At 40.0% G+C, this 20,680-nt stretch overlaps 1 protein-coding gene across 1 annotated transcript in view; it reads left to right on the plus strand.

The window, feature by feature from the left end:
- Nucleotides 1-15,162, plus strand: part of LOC149210045 (pyruvate dehydrogenase E1 component subunit beta-like) — a 31,577-nt gene extending 16,415 nt beyond the window's left edge. The window contains exon 4 of the mRNA XM_089396581.1: nt 14,083-15,162. Coding sequence (XP_089252707.1) covers nt 14,083-15,055 — 973 coding nt within the window. The 3' untranslated portion in view covers nt 15,056-15,162. The remainder of the gene's footprint in view (nt 1-14,082) is intronic.
- The last annotated feature ends 5,518 nt before the right edge of the window (nt 15,163-20,680 follow it).

A 20,680-nucleotide genomic window follows, 5' to 3' on the forward strand; every position in this document is an offset into this window, starting at 1 on the left:
TTAATAGGGTTTCAAGGGATTTGAAGCGTTACCTGGGGAATCCTTGATATGGAAAAAGAGGCATAATAATGATGTGTTTTCAACATTTCATATCAGTTTTTCATTTTGAACATTTGGAAGTGAAAAAATATAGCCTCACTCCAAGAGGTGTGGGATGTTGTAAGGTTTAGTTCTCTAGATTTCTTGGGCATTTCTAGATATCCAATTGAGCTCCCCAATCCAGGATGGAACAAGCATAGTTTGAAGTTCCAAGGACATATCAATTCAACTACACTATATGTTACATCTTTCATTGAACTTATTTCAGATGTTAATGTTGTCTGTTACCACTAAAACTAGCAGGGGACCTAAAAGGGGTTTCTATGAGGGAAACTCCTAGGTCAAGGGAAACTATGAAGACTTAGCCCACTGTCACCACAACTAAGACTCCCTGCTCTTTACGGACTTTCACCGATGGGAGAATACTCGATAGTTAGGAAGTCACTTATAAGGTGTAGATCAATAAAGAGGTGGAGTGACCCAAATGATTCCCTTTCTAGAAGAGTTTGAAGGATAGGGCTTGCTTGCTCTTTAAGCAAGGGACTTGATCTTCTAGGGAGAGGGGATGAGGATTGGAGGGTTAAGGTAGAAGGATAAGACCTATAAAAGATGTTCTCAATCCCTAAAATCCTTTTGAGAACTTGGATTCTTGAGTAGTTTTAATAAATAGGCTTTGGTGAAGAATGGGACCACACGAGGTCAAGTGGACCTAGCCCAAGTTAGGGGATGGATTTTGGCAACCAATGATGATCTTAACCTGGCCAAGGTGAGGAGAAAGGATCAAACACGAATTTTCTCCCAAAGATGTCAAATTGATCCTACTAGGTTCTAGCCTTGGGAACACTTAGGCAAAAATTGATCCTAAAGCTAGGGCTTGGGGCATCCGAAGATTCCACCGTCAAAATTGCTTTAAATTTGGAGGAGAGCAAGGGGATCCACCAACGCAGTTGCATGTAGGAGATCAAAATTTTCTTGTGGCCAGTTTCCCGAGAAATTGATGCCCTAGGTGACCTAATGGGACTAGACCTAGGAAAAAGGGAAAAGGGTAAAAGAGGGTTAAAATGATCACCCTTTTTGAGGGACCAATGCCTAATTCACTTGGGGATATGGAGTCAAGGATAATAATGAAGAAGGATTTAGTTTCTTGTTCAAGGAGGCTCCAAAAGTCAACTTTGTCCAATGTTAGAGGAAAGAGAAGAAAAGTGACTTTCAAGCATTTATACTTCATACAAATGGTGCAAGCTTATCAAGATAACATGATCTCTAGGACATTTCATTCATCTAACAATGGCCCATACAAAGAATAAGCTAAATAGACACATAATTCCACATTTCGTACATGCAACAATTAGCCCTAATCATAGCAAAATTCAAATGTATGCAACAAGAAGAAAAATAGCGTTAAATTTGCACTTACAATGTTAGAGAGTATATCCAACCAACATCACATTTGCAAATAAGAAGCTCCAAGATAGAAATAGCCCAAATCCATACATCAAAATTCATCCATCATCCAAAATAATCCTCCAAGGAAAAAGTGCGAAGTTCTCTAAAGATAGAGAGATCCCAAGTCAAGTGATGATACAAATGAATCCAACTAACTCCTATTTATACACTAATTAGGAGTTCGATTTAGCTAATGAGCCTACATTAGCCCCTAAAAATAAAATAATGTGCAAATGACCTAACTTTGGTGACAATCCCACCAAACTAGCTCACAAATGAAAAGATAAGCCTCTCAAGAGGACAAATAATAATCTATGCATGTCGTAGGGCCCTCTAAGAGGCTTAATGAGGTCCATGGGTGCCACAATGAAGAATAGGACCCTCAAAAGCAGTGGACAAGGGGTTGGCCCCTTGTAATAACCTATGGTGCTCCAAATAACTGCGGGGGCACACAAGTGTCCTCATGGGTCTCCAAACAAACCGAAGATGCTTGTAGGTCGCCTTTAAGGCCCAAGATGGCAATGTAGGAGATGCCACATCATCATAGAAGTCCTGGATCATCTGCCAAGTGTATGGTGTAGATCTAGGGCCAATTGGGCATGATGGATCAGGTGCATCCTCCTCATCCAATGAGTGAACCACGAACAATCTTTGAGTGGTTGTGGGGATCCATGAAGTGCAATCTGTTGCTGTGGAAGCCGATGGATCTCAACGCTAACCCGATATGTGCCAATGTAGCCCTCTGGAGGATTAAGACCCCGTATAGAGAGACCAAACCCCAAATGGAAACCATCTGCAACCCTGCATAAGATCCAATGCATCCCCTAGGCTTCCAGTACAACAAGTCATTAGAGAAATCGAGCAAATGAGCTTACCTAATCATGGACCACAGGTGCTAACTTCATAATGGCCTGCCCTTCCACGCTGGGCTTCGAGATGTGCCAATGTCTCCTAAACTCCTAATGGGGTTAACCAAGTACCCTATTAGGTGGTTTCTGCTTCTGAAGGGGATAATATAGTCAAGGTACATCTGTCAAAAGGTGGTGGCATGTTGCAGATAGGTGCATGAGGTAGGGAATGAGAGGGGGCAACCCTGGGTCACATGCTGGGGCATAGGGGTAGCTAATAAGAGGGAAGCCCACACTTGGGTTTATAGGGTGTAGGAGGGAGCAATCGTGGTTCATGAGGTGCTTCTTTCTCGATTTTCCACCTTTCCTTATATGCTTTTTGCCTTTTTATGATTATCTTTGATTAACTGCTCGAGGCTCAAGGGGTTAGAGCATGATGTATAAGATATAGCAGTGAATTCCCCCCTTTAAGGTAGGGCGGTTCATCGCCCTCCAGGGGTTGGGACAATCATGGGTTCCTATATGATGAGGAAGGTTCATAGAACCTTTTGGAACTAGGGTGATGGCCATGATGATGGGGTAGAGCTTCATGTAATGGCTTTTGCCCACGTGCTAAATGTTTTTGTCCTGACCATCTTTTGCATTTTGTGGTACTTTTCCTATTGAATGTGGCCATATGTGCTTTTAACTTTCTTTTTAGCTGCATCAATGTCCGGGCTTCATTCCAAGCCATGACCCAAGGTGTGGGCAAGGGGAAGGGGTGAGCTGACGCCATGTGGACCCAATGGAGGAATGTGGACCCAGGTGGCAGAAGTGATGGATGGGGTAATAATGAATGGAAAGGGGTAATATAAGCGGATAAGGGAGCGGGACCACGCAACCAAAATGGGGGGTTCTTGTGAAATACTATCCTTAAAACCAAGTGGTCAGTAAAAGAGATCCCACGGAACTAGAATCCAAGGTGAAGTCCTAAAAGGGGTCTAGGGGACAAAAGCACAGACCTAGCCCATTCTTTCCGCCGAATCCCCCCATTAATCCATACCCAGAAGTGTCCATGATAAGCAAACTACAAGACTCAATTTCAAAATGACAAGGCATACGTTTAGCTTTGGGAGGCCCACCTTCAAACATACGATCATGGCATATGGGCGAGGACCACATGGCTAACTCAAGTGGCGGAGAAATGGCATAATGAGCTAGCTGACGGCTGCAAGGGGTTGCTGGCTGTCGGTTGAGGACCATCTTGGAGAAAAAATTCTCCTAGGGATATTGTTAATTTTAAGCAACAAATGGTATGTTCTATGCTTTAGAGCAATTATACTTCAATTTCTTTATGAGCCCAATATCAATTTCAGTTTAGCAATCACATAAACATGTAAGTAAAATGCTGATAGAACATAAACATAAACAGTAGAAGACAAGCCAAGACAAGAGGACACAAGATGTTGCACCACCCACGGACAAACCCCAATGTGGGGAAACCCTTGATCAAATCTTCTTTTAGTCTTTAGTAGTTCAACAGAGAGAGATAGTACAATTTACAAATTCTGATAATTTATAACAGCAACAAAAGAGCTCTAACTAGAAAAGTCAACATTGGTCAACATGGTAGATTTGACCTCCAAAACAGCTTGGTTAAATTAGTCAACTCAGCATCCAATAGTCCTCTGAATCAAACCAGAATAGTCTCGAAAATCATAGTCAAACTTGGTCAATGCTGAAGTCAAACGTGCGGTCAATTCTCTGCAGTCAATACGGAATGCCTCGATTTCTATGCCCAGAAATGCGGCCTACCCAAATAGAAATTTCCCTAACAAAAATGCAGTCAAACAGGTCAACGCTGGTCAAAACCCTTCTTGAAATTCTGTCAAGGTTAGTCAACGCTCAAAACAGAAGATCACTATCTTCTTCTTCGCACGTGTAGAGAGGCTGCCCAGAAATCCGTACCCAATCATGTGAGGAGAGAGAGATGTGTGAGAAGTGAAGTGTGTCCAAATGAGGATGAAGCATCATGTATTTATAGGCTAACGTTGAGGATGAATAGACGTGACTATTGGGCTTCTGAGCCTACATGAGTTTGCTAGCTGACCTTGACAATTTGTCCATAATCAAAATAAATTCATAACTTCATTTGTACATGTGAAAATTAGATGATCTTTAGATCAATCCTACACCTCTTCGAGAGAGGAATCTAATAAAAGTATCAGCTGTCATAAATAAGATGATCCAGGTGGAGTTTGGCCCTAGTTGCCAATTTTAACACTCCCTCTCAACTAGGGAGAACTCCACCTGCTAATCCATTTGCCAATCTGTACTATCTCTGCTAGCCAAGCACTGCTTTGCTCTGCTCCGTTGAACTATGAAGAAGAAGAAGTGATCGAGAATGTATCATACCATTCTCTACTGACCTAAAGTCAGTCCCAATCAAAAGAGAGTGTCTCATACCACTCTTACTGACCCGAAGTCGGTTCCAATCAAAAGAGAGTGTCTCATACCACTCTTACTGACCCGAAGTCAGTTCCCATTGATCCCAGATCAATATCGGACATCCTAGCATAAGGAGTATGGTAGTACACGATGTGTCCATCGGTAGTACTATGGTCCCTATCCTCATTCCCCTACTCATTGGCCAGATGACAGGTACTTCCCATGAGTCCAAGACTGCATGGGTAGGATGTCTCAACAGGAGAAGGATGAACCACTCGTCTTGCTCACATGTCGCCAAGGGGTATCACAGGGGAAGGATGAACCACTCACCCTCTACACAACAAACCACTAGGGGAAGGCTGAACCACTCATCTTATGGTTGCTTATCGCTCCAAGAAGTACCACAAGCCTCCCAGAGTTCCCAGAGCTCAATGTCCATCTCATACAGGACCCTCATAAGAGGGTCTCTCCATGACTCCATGTTGTTCTTGGAAGGCCAAGAATTTGACCTTCCTAGGGGCTTTGTCAGAATATTGACAACCTGTTCATCAGTCCCAATGTGGTGGAGCCTTATTGCTCCTCATTGTACCATATCCCGATAAAGTGGTACTTGATATATGCTTGAAGCGATCATGAAACACAGGATTCTCTGATAATCGGATCCCACTCTGGAGTCTGGTTGTCGCAGAAGATCACGTGGTATCCAACACATGTCCAAACAACTCACTGAAGAGCTTCCTCAACCAGATAGCTTCACAGGAGGCCATACTAGCAGCTATGTATTCGGCCTCAGTGGTGCTCAAGGCAACCGATTTCTGCTTCCTGCTCATCCAGGATATCGAAGCAGAACCTAAAGAAAAACAACATCCAGAAGTGCTCTTGCGATCCACCACACTGCCAACCCAATCAACATCAAAATAACCATGCAACCTCACATTTTCGGTAGTGTATCTCCGCCCATGAGAGATTGTGCCTCGAAGATATCTCAAAAGATTCTTGGTGGCAATCTAATCTATATGATGAGGATCAACCATGTATTGGCCCAATGTGTTAACTGCAAAACATGTGTCCGGACAAGAGTTCACCAAGAACATCAGTGCTCCTATGAGTTGACGATACTCAGAAGCATTTCCCAATTCAGGTCCAGCAACACTACCACATAACTTCATAAAGTTGAGTTCCATTGGAGTAGTTACAGGCTTGCAGCCCACCATCCCAAATCTTTCCAATATCTTCACAACATATTTTCCTTGAGAGAGGAAAATTTCACCTGGCTTTGCTTCTTTTCTCTTTCGGCACATGAAAATATACGGGGCTTCCAAAAATTCTAAAATGAGAGACATTAGGTTTCTTACTAGTGAACATTTCTTCAGGAGTCTTGGAGTCCAATGCTTAATGAGGGCATCGGTTTTGAACATACATGGCGGTATTTGTAGCTTCACCCCATAGAAACTTCGGAAGGCCTTGATCATGAAGCATGGCACAAACAACTTCTACAATAGAGCGATTCTTCCTTTTAGCCACACCATTTTGCTCAGGAGTGTATGGCGTTGTAGTCTCCCTCTTAATGCTAGCTTCTCTGCAATAATCTTGGAATTCATTGGATTCATACTCGGTCCCATTATCAGTCCTCAATATCTTGATTTTCTTCTCGGATTGGTTTTCGATCAAGGCTTTGAAATGTCGGAACTAGGTGAACACTTCATCCTTCTTCTTCAAGAAGTAGATCCAGGTCTTGCGAGAATAATTATCCACAAAGGTGAGATAATATAAGTACCCTCCCAAGGAGTTTACGAGCATCATACCAAATATGTCGGAGTGGATCAATTGCAATATGTTTGTGGTCTTGTTATTGCTTGAGGGGAATGGTCCCCTTGTAAGTTTTCCTTCGGGCACATCCTAGACATACATCGTCATGCTCTACTTTGAACTCAGGCATACTTGTCACCATCTGTCTCACATCGGGTAGGGCCTTATAATGAAGATGGGCGAACCTCCGGTGCCATACTTCAGATTGTAGAGATGTGTCGCAAGACATGGCTCCCAATGGACTTCCTCCAACTTGATACAAACTGTCAACCCTGAACCCAAGAGTAAAAGCATCCTTGAAATTTCTTTTCCAAACACGTACCTTTCCATCGTTAAAAGCCACTTTGAATCCTTTATCTTCCATTTGTTGAAATGGATATTAGGTTCTTCTTGAGATTGGGTACATATAGTACTTCTTGCAAATAAATAGTGTTACCTTGATTCAATAAGGGTAACATTCCCTACTCTCTTCATGGGATAGGTGGCATCGTTTCCAAGGATGATCTCCAAGTTTGTCTCCTTTTCTATCAGATTAGAGAGGGCTTCCTTGTATCCGGTGAAGTGCCTTGAGGCACCACTATCAATCAGCCAATTTCCCAAAGTGTTTGGAGGGGAGGCAATGGAGAGGGCCGATATAAGATAGTACTCATTTTGCTTATTGTTAACAACATTGGATTCATCATCCCTGGAGTTCCTTGATTTCTTGGAGGGTCGACCATTTCCTTGATGTCCCGCATTCCTTTTTCCTTTGCCATTGGACCTGCCATTCCTTTGATCATTGTTGTTGTTGTTGAAGTTTCCCTTGGAGTTGTTATGATAGTCATCATCTCGAGGCGCATCCATTTTATTAGAACACTCCCTTGCATAGTGGCCAAACATATTGCAAGCAAAGCACCTGCCCTTCCTTCTGCCCTTAGATCCAGGCTTTCCATGGAAATGACCTTTAGACCCTACATTATTCCTCCTTTTGGCATGAATGGAGAATGCAGTGGGGTTGCTCCTATTAGAAGGCATTTCTTGCTCCACCATTATTGTTTCTCCTTGAATGCATCTTGACATCAATTCTTCAAACCTTGGAATTCGATCATTGTTGAGTATAGTGGTTCTAAATACATACCACTCAGGTGTAGTTCTCCAAGGGTAGTGAGAGTAAGTTCCCTGTCAGGAATAACTTCTCCAATCGAGAGTAGATCATTCTTGATCTTAGTAATCCTCAAGAAATAGGATTGAATGTCCTCGTCCTTGCCCTTCTTAATATCCTTCAACTTATTCTGGAGAAAGAGAATTTGATTAGCATTACTAATCTTGAACATGCCAACTTGTCGTATATCTCCCTGGAGGTCTTCAATTCGGAGATATAGGCCACCAAATGCTTGTCAATGGAATCCTTGATAATCTTCTTCGCTTTGACTTCAACCTTATTGTACTTGGTCTTCGTAGCAGCAGGTGCATTTGAAGGAGGCTCAGGGATTTTACCCTGCACATAATCCATCACTTCCTTCTCTTCCAAGGTCAAATCAAGAGACATCTTCCATCCATGATGCTCAGATTTATCGTGGAGCTTGTCTTCAGCCGGGAAGTAGGATGAGGAACCCATTGAGTCTTTTGTCCTTGTCCCACTGTCTTTGGTGATTGCTCTTCCACTCTTGCTTGGGCTTTGTCTTCACCTCTGCTCTGATACCATGTTAATTTTAGGCAACAATGGTATATTCTATGCTTTAGAGCAAGTTTACTTCAGTTTATTTATGAGCCCAATATCAATTTCAGTTTAGCAATCACATAAACATGTAAGTAAAATGCTGATAGAACATAAACATAAACAGTAGAAGACAAGCCAAAACAAGAGGACACAAGATGTGGCACCAGCCAGGGACAAACCCCAAAGTGGGGAACCCTTGATCAAATCTTTTTTAGTCTTCAATAGTTCAACGGAGAGAGATAGTACAATTTAAAAATTTTGATAATTTATAACAGCAACAAGTTACAAAAGAGCCCTAACCAGAAAAGTCAACATTGGTCAACATGGCAGATTCAACCTCCAAAACAGTTCCGTCAAACCCAGTCAACTTAGCCTCCAACAATCGTCCGAATCAGCGCAAAATTATCCCGAAAATCATAGTCAAACTTGGTCAATGCTGAAGTCAAACTTGCAGTCAATTCTCGGCAGTCAACGCTGGTCAAACAGTACGTAATGCCTCGTTTTCTGTGCCCAGAAATGTGGCCTACCCAAACAGAAATTTTCCTCACAAAAATGCAGTCAAACTGGTCAACTCTGGTCAAAACCGTTCCTGAAATTTGGTCAATGTTGGTCAATGCCCAAAACAGAAAATCACTATCTTCTTCTTCGCACGTTTAGGGCTGCCCATAAATCCGTACCCAATCATGTGAGGAGAGATAGATGTGTGAGAAGTGAAGTGTGTCCAAATGACGATGAATCATCATGTATTTATAGGTTAATGTTGAGGATGAATAGACATGGCTATTGGACTTCTGAGCCTACATGAGTTTGCTGGCAGACATTGACAATTTGTCCATAATCAAAATAAATTCATAACTTCATTTGTACATGTCAAAATCGAATGATCTTTAGGTCAATCCTACACCTCTCCGAGAGAGGAATCTAATAAAAATATCAGCTGTCATAAATAAGATGACCCATGTGGAGTTTGGCCCTAGTTGCCAATTTTAACAAATATTACCCACAAAATGGTGGGTAACATTGTCCATGAGAATGCCATGATGAAAGTGTTTGTACTTACAGTGGAAGATGATGCGTTGGAATGTAACTCAATTGTTTGATGATTGTAGTACATAAGAAATGTCTTCATCTGCAGGTCTAAATAAAACATTTTGCAAGTATTAGGAGCCTAATTACAGTGTTCCACGGGGATGCGTCCTCCCACTTGGGAACGCGTCCCCGCGCTTCCTTGCGCTCCGGGGACTTGGGGACGTTTCCCCACATCCCCAAAAAACGGAAACGCAAGGAAACTCGAGGGGGGGGGGGGCGTTTCCTCCCAAAAGACGAAACGTTTCCAAAAACATTTGAGGTCAATCATTAAAAAAAAGTCAAATACCTAATTCTTTTTATAAAATATTATAAATATACTATGAATCGATCGGGGGGAAGGGTTTTTTTGGTTATTTCATATTTGAAGGGACCAACAACACGATGGGATGTTGATCCAGAGGATGATGCACAGGTAGATATGGAGGAGGGTCTTGATGAGACACAGAGGGGGTTGGTTGGTGTGCCACTTGGCCTGTTTGAGAATGCAAGTGATTCTAATTTAGATGGTGATATGGTTGATCCTGATTTATTCATGCGCTAGCCAGATGCAGAGACTAGCGGGGCATTACCTTGAGCTATTATGCTCATTTGTAATTTGATATGTTCTTATGTTATTTGCTTTTCTGTTTCGGACTTCAGTTTGTTTTGAATCTTGATATACGATATATTAGACTTGACCCTATAAAAATTTGAATCTTGATGTATTGGACTTGACTTTTATTTCAATATTCAATTTTCAAGGTTGGAACTTCAATATGGTTTAAACTTTTATTTTCATTGTACAATGTTACAGTTACATATATGATTGTATCATGCCTTTCGTTTTAAACTTGTTTCAATTATATGATTCATCGATTTATCCTTCATGATGTAAGTGTTATATAATGATAAAGACAATTAAATTATAAAATTTCAATGATATATTTATAACTTTTTAGTATTTTACTATTTTTGTCAGGGTCCCTTGTGTTAAAGATCCCAATTACCCCCCACGTTTCCAAAAAATTGGTGGGGAGCTTTTGCATAGGCGGCTCCTGCGTTTCCCTGCTCCCCTGTCCCCACGTCTTGGATACTTGGTGGAACTATGCCTAATTATGAAGAAGGATAATATGTTGAAGATCTAGCTGATGAACCACATGATTCTCATGTTGTGCTCGATGAGTGCCATAAAAGGATGGGAGAGATAGAGGACCTAATATACTTGCATATTAGAGGAACCTCTTGGTTGCTTTCTTGGTTGAAATTAACTATAATGTTGAGGTATTCAAGTCCTTTCTTGAGGCACATGGTATTCCCTATGAAGAAAAAAGTTATGCACACACGGATGAGTGACAAAGAAATGAACTTTAGGATGATTGCTTGTATAACCAACGTTCTCTTTCATCGCACGAGGCACATTTGCAAATGAGATTCCAGATCTGGATGAAGAGAAGTGTGATGAAGTTCTTGAAGATTTTGTGGTGGTACCTCATGAAGAAGACCTTGATGATGACAACTCCAATGATGATGATACCCTCCATCTTGTACCCGAAGAAGCATCTTTAGATGTTAGTAACCACTTATTTGATGAAAATATTCCAGCAGCCATCATGGATTTGGAGAAGGACAAAATTTTGGTAAGTTATGGTGATTTTCCTTTTCATATTCTTAAACATGATGATAAAGGTTTTGAAGGGTTGAAGAGGACAGATCTTGTAGAGAAGCTCTTTGCAGATGAAGATACTGCAAGTGTTTCCATATGCTCCAAGCCTGAGACTTTGTGTATATCACTACTGAGGCAAATAATAGAAACAATCATATGAGTAATAGAAACAACTGATGAGGCAGCTGTTCAAATTTTGAAGCCCATTTGGACAATGTGAAAAACTCTTTATAAATCCCCTTCTGCAGGTCCTTGGCACCGATAATGGACTGGTATTTGCGCAACTGCTATGGTTACCTCAAGAAGTTGCCTTAGGCAGGGAGGCATTACAAGATAGAATTTTCTTGTCTATGACTCTAAATATCAGGAGCTAATGGTATTATATCCTCCTCATTGATGCCCATCTTTTTGCACAAGGTAAACATCTGGCTGAATAGACATTCTAATTTCTAACACACCAGTGATCCATTCCATGCATTTTTCACTTTTCACTTTAGCTTTTACAGGTGCCTCCAAGAATTTTCAACTTCACTCCCCAAAAACTCCTAGAGAAATTTTGTTACTGCTGTGGAGCTTGAGCTCCATTTGGATTTGATGGCTTTCAAATTCAACGATACAGGCAATGAAAGCCCAGGAGTTGATAAACGAGAAGGAAACATTGCAATCACATCATCTGCAGAAACTAAATCTCTAGTTGCATGATTAAAATTTTCCAGTGAACACGAGACGGATTCCAAAGTAATTCCCCAAGCACTTGTTGCCTAAGAATTTGTGCTCATGCATTTTAAATAGAATACATCAAATATAACAAGATTTTCTTGCATTGCTCTTCTGGGGTGAAAAGCATACTGAAAATGAAGCCAATTCCTGCTTCTTGGCCAGCCATAAATACATCATCTCATTATCATTTATTAGTAATGATATCTGGCAATCACTTTTCTGTGTTGTATTGGAACAACAGTAGCAACAACACTTATTAATGAATTTGCTAAATTTTTGAATTGTAGACAACAGAGAACTTTTAAGCTTGGATTCAATCTGATGGCAAATGTAAAGACCACTGACTGTCACGAAGTAGTTAAGAACTCTCTTGCCATTCAAAACCAGTGGTGTACTGGACTTTCCTTCAGAAGGAACTCCCATAGTGTCTGGAAGTTTTGGCAAGAACATTTGGGAGAACAACAAGCAAGGGAAGAACTTGCAGTAGATGATATCATCTTTCCAAGTGCAAGCATTTGAAGCCCTAACTTATCTCTTGGAGAAACCACCCTTATAATCACACCACTTTGATGGGCCTAAGTATTCCTTCCAGTTGCTCATCTCGAGGTTCAAAATAACACTCCGATATCCTTTGTTTGAATCAAACCTCTGCAATAGCATGGTCAATAACAATTCCAGACAATCACCCTAAATCTTGATTGTGGCACTGTTATGGATGAGGAAAGGAGCAAAATTAAACGGTAGATAAAGAACTCAAAAAATCACAATTTAGAAGATGACTGCTCCACTGTCACTATAAACAATCTAACATATTATAGAAACTGAATTGTTTCAAATGTTATGAAAGATTGTATGTTGAAGTCTAATCCATTCAGGTCTCGAAGATATGTTTTGCAGAAAATTTTAAAGCACAAATTGTCATTCACCAATCTTTCTGAATAAGTTGATACAACTAGAGTGTGATACTCATGCATCAGATAAATAAATAGTGCAGGATACAAACACAGTAAATTTCTAAATTAGCTATCCTGTATTTCTTTTAAGAACCTCATGCAACAACATTTTAGAACTTTACTCCATGTATTGCCATGCAGCACAATATGTGAAAATGAGTCTAGGACCTGAAATTTTTCCTGAAAGAAGAGCTTTATGCAAGAAAGGAAAAGAGAGAACACCATGAAGGCGCCCCTCCAACGAGCTTATGGGAACTGTGGTCCCTCCTAACAGTTTTCCTTTTTCATTAGAATCTACTAAACTCTTCACATACATGGCAGCATGCATGCATGATGCACATATGCATTTATCCATTTTTTACATTGACCTTCACAAAATACATGAATTTGCGTATAGAACATAGAGAAACATTTTATTTTGACATCATTTTTACAGGGATGTTGCATTCCTTGATAGCAATGGTGCATATGAAAATTGCACTTACTAAAACTGTTTTCAAGTTAGTGCCACATGTATATCGTTAATTGAACAACATCGTGTTATATAAACATCCATAAAATAAAACTATTAGTTCTATAGTGCCTGTTAAATGCACAGGTACAGAATGTTCCAGTGGAATAAAATGTAAGATGGAACAATATTAGTTTAGTAAAACTATAATATTAGCAGATATAATCTCTATTATCGTGCAGATGTGAACTGTTCTTTCTCAAGACACTGTCACACTATTGAAGGGCATAATCCTCTTCTCTGTTATGAATCCAAGTCCAACAATTACCTGAGTAAAACTATACTTCAGAAGTCGATATCTTTGCACAAAATTATATAAAAACAGAGGAAGACGAGGTCCTGATTTTAGCTGCCTGAGCCTGTGAAGGGTTGTACGTGACTGAGAAGGGTTATACCTATTTTTTTTTAACATCCCACGTGACCCTTGCATGCTAAGCATAACCAATACCTAAGTTATCCACCAATTTGATTAGATAATGTTTCCAGTTCGGAGGAGTTCTATTTTTCTTTTTGCTAGTCCTTTTTTCTGTAGAGTCTAGGTTATTGAGTTTATTCTTGAATTTACGATGACTATGGAATTTCTCTTTTGATTTTCATACTCTTATGTGAGTACTAAGCACAACTGGGCTTTATACTAATGGCCATGGAGTTATGTGCATCTCATCTTTTTTGTGCCTTGTCTTTTAACACAGGCTGTGTTTTGCTACATGGACTGTTTTAACTTGTAGCAGAAAAAGAATGTAAAAATTGATTGTGATAAATTATATGCAAACTAGTGCTGTGTCTGAAGGTTGGAGATTTTCCTTACCAATTTATTAGTAACTTATTTCTTGAAGGTTAAATCTAAATATATTTTTGTATGTATTTAGTAATCTTTTGCTTACATGTTTTGTATGTAGGCACGAGCTGCTCTTGTTTGAGGCTCTTCGTGAAGGTTTGGATGAGGAGATGGAGAGGGATCCTCGAGTTTGTATCATGGGGGAGGATGTTGGCCATTATGGAGGTTCTTACAAAGTAAGCAAGGGCATGGCTGAAAAATATGGTGATTTGAGGGTGCTCGATACACCCATAGCTGAAAATTCTTTCACAGGGATGGGTGTTGGTGCTGCCATGACAGGGTTAAGGCCTGTTATTGAAGGAATGAATATGGGTTTTCTGCTATTGGCATTCAATCAGATATCAAATAATTGTGGCATGCTTCATTACACTTCAGGTGGGCAGTTTACTATTCCCGTCGTTATTCGAGGCCCTGGTGGGGTGGGGAGACAGTTAGGTGCAGAGCATTCACAACGGCTAGAATCTTATTTTCAGTCTGTTCCTGGATTGCAGATGGTTGCTTGCTCCACTCCATACAATGCAAAAGGGCTGATGAAAGCAGCTATTAGAAGTGAGAATCCCGTTATCTTGTTTGAGCATGTTCTTCTTTACAACTTGAAAGAGAAGATACCAGATGAAGAATATGTGTGTTGTCTTGAAGAAGCAGAAATGGTGCGCCCAGGTGCAGATATAACCATTCTGACTTATTCTCGTATGAGATACCATGTGATGCAGGCAGCAAAGACTTTAGTGAATAAGGGATATGATCCAGAGATAATTGACATCCGCTCTTTGAAGCCATTTGACTTGCACACAATTGGGAATTCAATAAAGAAGACACATAGAGTGCTGATTGTTGAAGAGTGCATGCGTACTGGTGGCATTGGAGCGAGTCTCAGGGCTGCAATTATTGAAAACTTCTGGGACTACTTAGATGCACCCATCATGTGCTTATCTTCACAGGATGTTCCAACACCATATGCAGGCACACTAGAGGACTGGACAGTGGTGCAACCTCCTCAAATTGTATCAGCAGTTGAGCAGCTTTGTCAATAGGCTTCGTTTTTCTTTGACCAATGCAAAAGCCTTTGATAAAGTTGCAGGCCCATTGAAATTTTGGGTTGGTTATTGTTTTTCATAAAATTCATTTACCTTGATCTCAACTTTGTTCTAAGTTGGTGTTTACTTTAATTTGGTTCTAATTTGGATTTAAGACCTCTATGGTTTAAATCTTTTGATTCAGTTTACGGAGAATCCACAGTAAGAACCGTTTTCTGCCAACGTTTCAGATCCCGGTTGGGATTTGAAACGTTGGCAGAAAACGGTTCTTACTGTGGATTCTCCAGAAACCGAATCAATTGGTTCTAATTTATTATATTTATTATTAGCTATGAAAATTCATAGTTTCTTTAAAACTGTTGGATCAGTCGCCTTGTTATCGGCCTAAATATTCTGATAATCCAAGATTTGACATTGCTCACATTGCTGTTATTCTAGCTTTAATGTATTTTGCTAAGATATTAGAGTTTGTTATGGAGACAGCGTCTCTTGAATTATGCTCTCATTTTAAATCATACCTCGGTTTGTCTTTTATTATGTTTGTTATTTTGCCTATAGATAATCTCTTCCATACGTTTTGATGGTTACTGAGAGTGCTTATTGATCGATGAGGGACTCTTTATTTTTCTCAAATCATTCGGGAGGCAGTGCGTATAAAGTTCATTTTGGGCTGTAGTTATGTCATTTCTGCTTTCATCTAGAAATGTTCTGGGGTTCTGTTTGGTCATGTAACTTGGCACAAACCTACAGAATTGATTGTTATAACCAGAAACAATTATGTAACCCACAGAGATGAAGATTATTCACAAGAAGCAGAAGGTTTGTTCTATGTTTTATGTCACAGTGGTTTCTTGGACAAATATATAGGCATGCATTAAATTGATGGATTGTAATAGTTTCTTTAATGTCTACGAGTGCAGAGAAAGATTACTAACAAATGATTGGTCTACATTTATCGGTTTTTAGGTTTACAAATTTGGTTTGCAGGCCCATTGAAAATCTGGGTGGGTTATTGTTTTTTCATTTTAGATTCATTTGCCTTGATCGCAACATTAAAGAAAGTTAGTGTTACTCGAATTTGGTTTACTTTATTGCTAATTTATTATTAGCTATCAGATTCATAGTTTCCTTAAAACTGTTGGATTAGTGATCTTGTTGACTGTCCAAATATGTATATGTAAAACTGTTAGATTAGTGGTCTCGTTGCCTGTCCAAATATTCTGATATGTAGAGCTTGTAGGGAAAAACACTGGGAGGGAGGGACGGGGGACAGGGGGTGGTGAATCCGTATTTTAAAACTCACTTAACCTTTCAATTTTTTATTCAGATTTATATACACTATTGTCATCAAATAGACCAGCGTATGTATGCGACTACGATGAAGGAAAACAACATATATCCAATCAACTATTTTTTCATTTAAACAACATATATCCAGTCAACTATTTTTTCATTTATTTCATTATCTGTGTTTTTTTAACCACTGTATCATTATTTCATTAGCCTTTAATTAAGCAGTAAAAACAAAATAAACCATCATACATAAGTAACACAACAACACACGAGGACACTAGGATTTTTAGGTGGAAACCCAATGTGGGAAAAAACCACTGTCGTCGTCGTCTTTGTCTTCATCTTTTATTATAAAGCAAAACATCTTACAATCTTGTATTGGCGCAAACTCATACCAGTACGCAGACTCTTATCTGTAGAACGTTACAACTTTCTCTCGTTTTTTAGCTCTTACTAGAAGGGAGTTCCAACCCCCTGATCTCGTTTACCGGCTCTTACTAGAAGGGATCTCCAACCCCTTGATTTGATTCACAAGTGTTAAAATTGGCAACTAGGGCTGAACTCTATGTGGGTCACCTTACTTATGGTTGCTGATATTTTTATTAGATTCCTCTCGTCGAGAGGTGTAGGATTGATCTAAAGATCATCCGATTCCGATAAGTATTTATGAAGATATGAATTTATTTTGATTATGGACAAATTGTCAAGTCGGCTAGCAACTTATGTAAGCTCAGAAGCCCAACAGTCATGTCTATTCAACTTCAACGTTTTGCATATAAATACAATGAGTTTTTTCCTCATTTGGACACTTCACTCTCATACACCCCTCTCTCTTGCGCAAAAAGAGTCTCTCTCTCTCTTTCTCACACGTGTGGATGAAAATGAAGTCTTCCTAGGGCAAAAAGGACGGAGAAACAGACAAGCAGCATCTTTGACCAACGTTGACCCTCCAATGAGTGCAGATTGGGTGTGGTTGCCTCTCCTAGGCAGGTCGCAATTTTTGGCACAAAAATTGAGGTGATTTGACCTCTGGTTTGACCGGTATTGACTGCCTAGTTTAGGGCTGCAGTTGACTTCAAGAATCTGTACTTTGACTGAATTTTGGGGTTGTTTCTTCAGGTTGTTCGAAGACAAGTTGACCAGAAATTGACCAAGCATTTTAGAGGTCAATTTCAGCTAATTTGACCAAGTTTGACTTTGTTGCTCTAGGGTTTGCTGTTGCTGATATAAAATTACAGAATTAAGATTTTGTACTATTTCTCTCTACTGAACTATTGAAGATAAAAGAAGATTTGATCAAAGGGTTTCACCAAATTAGGGTTTGTTCCTCGCTAGCCGCCACATCTCGTGTCTCTTGTCTTGGCTTGTTTTTGGTTGATCATTTAATGTTCTATTTGCACTTTATTTAATGTATATGTGATTGCTAATATGTGGTTAATAAAAAAAAAAGTAAATTGCACTAAGCATAGAACATACTATAATTTAACATCGTATCAGAGCTGAGGTGAAGACAAAGCCCAAGAAAGAGCAAGAGCAATCACCGAAAAGAAGGTTGGAAAGGCTATTTAAAACAAACCATGGGGTCCTCAACACTTCCTTGCTGAAGACAAACTCTGTGAGAAGTTTGACTACCACAGATGGAAAGATGTCTCTCGATCTAACATTGGAAGAACAGGGAGTGTTGGACCATGTGAGACGCAGAGTTGTTGAGCCTCCATCAAATGCATCCGCTGCTGCTAGGAACAAAGGGACCAAGGGAGAAGTCAAAGCAAAGAAGATCATCCGGGACTCTATCGACAAGCGTTTGGTGGCCTACGTTTCTAGCCTAATCACTTCCAAGGAAATCTATGATAAATTGGTGAGTTTATTTGAAGTTAATGATGCAAATCAAGTTTTGTTTTTTAGAAATACGCTGAAGGAAATTAAGAAAGGCAAAGATGAGAGTATGCAAGCATACTTCTTAAGGATCAGCGAGATCAAGAATGATCTCCTATCTATTGGGGAAGTAATTCTTGACAGGGAAATGACACTCACAACTCTTGGAGGATTACCATTCGAATGGTATGTATTCATGACTACTCTTCTCAACAATAACGTAATCCCTGGATTCGAGGAATTAATGGCCAGATGCATTTAAGAAGAAACAAGGATGGAAGAACAAGAAATGCCCATACTTAAGGGTCATCCCTCTGCTTTTTATTCTCATACTAAAAGAAGAAGCAATTCCGGGGCTAAATTCAAAAGAAAGGTTGGACCAAAGGGTGGAAGAAAAGGACAATGTTATAATTGCAATAAAATAGGTCACTATTCAAGGGAGTGCCCTGATAAAAGGGACTCTCATGGGCACGATGATCAAAATCCCTCTCAAGGCAATCAAAGGAATGACAGGACAAAAGGAAGAGGTAAAAGAAGCGCCGAAATCAAGGAAGAGGACAACCATTCAAGAAGGCAAGAAATTCCAGGTATGAATCTAATACCGTGAACAATAAGCAAGATGAATATGATCTACCAATAGCTCTATCTACTACTGCTCCCGCAGACTCGCTGGAAAATTGGCTTATTGATAGTGGTGCCTCAAGGCACTTCACTGGTTACAAAGAAGCTCTCTATGATCTGAAAGAGAGGGAAACCAACTTGGAAATTGTTCTTGGAGATAATACAAAATATCTCGTGAAAGGCATTGGAAATGTCACTCTTCAATTGAATCAAGGAAATGCAATTCATCTACAAGATGTGTTATATGTACCTGATCTCAAAAAGAACCTGGTGTCCATTTTGGCAATGTAAGACAAAGGTTACAAGGTGACCTTCAGCGATGGTAAGGTACGTGTATGGAAAAAGAATATTAAAGATGCTTTCACTCCTGGGTTTCGAGTTGATTCATTATATCAGGTCAAAGGAAGTCCGCTAGGTGTCATGTCTTGTGACACAACTCTTCAGTTTGAACTATGGCATCGAAGGTTTGCTCACCTTCATTATAAAGCTCTACTCGATGTAAGAAAGATGGTGACAGGGATGCCCAAATTCTGAGTAGAGCAAGAAGGTGTATGCCCAGGATGTGCCGAAGGAAAGCTCAAAAGGGGACCATTCCCCCAAACCAAAGCAAGACCTTTGATATATTGCAATTGGTTCACTAAGACATATCAGGGATGACGTCGTGAACTCCTTGGGAGGATATTCATATTATCTCACTTTTACAGATGATTATTCTCACAAGTCTTGGATATACTTCTTGAAAAAGAAGGATAAAGTGTTCTCTTGGTTTCGACACTTCAAAGTCTTGATCGAAAATCAAACCAAAAAGAAGATCAAGATCTTAAGAACTGATAATGGGACTGAATATGAATCCAACGAGTTTCATGACTTTTGTAAAGAGGCTGGCATTAAGAGGGAGACTACTACACCATATACTCCTGAGCAAAATGGTGTGGCGGTAAGGAAGAATCGCACAATTGTGGAAGCTGTTCGTGCTATGCTCCATGATTAAAGACTTCCGAAGTTTCTATGGGCCGAAGCTGCAAATACCACCGTATATGTACAAAACCGATGCCCTCATCAAGCATTGGGTTCCAAGACTCCCGAAGAAATGTTCACTGGTAAGAAATGTGATGTATCTCATTTTAGAATTTTGGAAGCCCTGTATATTTTCATGTACCAAAGGAGAAAATAAATAAATTAGGTGCATCTGGAAAGAAAGGAATCTTAGTGGGCTATACCGAAAATACTAAGGGCTACAAAATCTATGTGGTTGGTCAAAGGGAAGTCGAAATTAGCCATGACATCACCTTTGATGAAGATATGGCTCTTAGAAAAGTAGACAATCTTCCTACTCAAAGAGGATCTAAAGAAGTTGACGCCAGGGTACCAAAGGAAAGGGAAGAAGAGACGATGCCTGATGTGGAAGAACCTATGGCTCTTATTGATCCCCCTCCGCCTGAGCCTTCCTCTTCTAGGAAGAGGCCTTCATGGCTTAGGGGGACACTTGATGATGCTGAAGGACACATTGCAACCCGAGGAACCTTACGTGAAAGTAAGAAGCCGAACAGGTATCAGGGATACCTGACCGTCATGAGCACGATCATCCAAAATGAGCCTTCATCATTCACTGGTGTCGTCAAGCATCAAGTATGGAAGGATGCTATGACCGAGGAATATGAGTCCATCATGAAAAACGATGTTTGGGATGTGGTTCCCCGACCTCTGGACAACGTTGTTGTCACCTCAAAATGGCTTTACAAGATAAAGCATGCAGTTGATGAAAGTGCAGAAAAATATAAGGCTCGTTTTGTCGCTCATGGCTTCTCTCAGAAGGAAGGTATAGACTATGAC

The sequence above is a fragment of the Pinus tabuliformis genome, chromosome 1_2, assembly GCF_031772625.1.
Source record: "Pinus tabuliformis cultivar Carrire ecotype Pingquan chromosome 1_2, CPIR1, whole genome shotgun sequence".
Lineage (NCBI taxonomy): Eukaryota > Viridiplantae > Streptophyta > Pinopsida > Pinales > Pinaceae > Pinus > Pinus tabuliformis.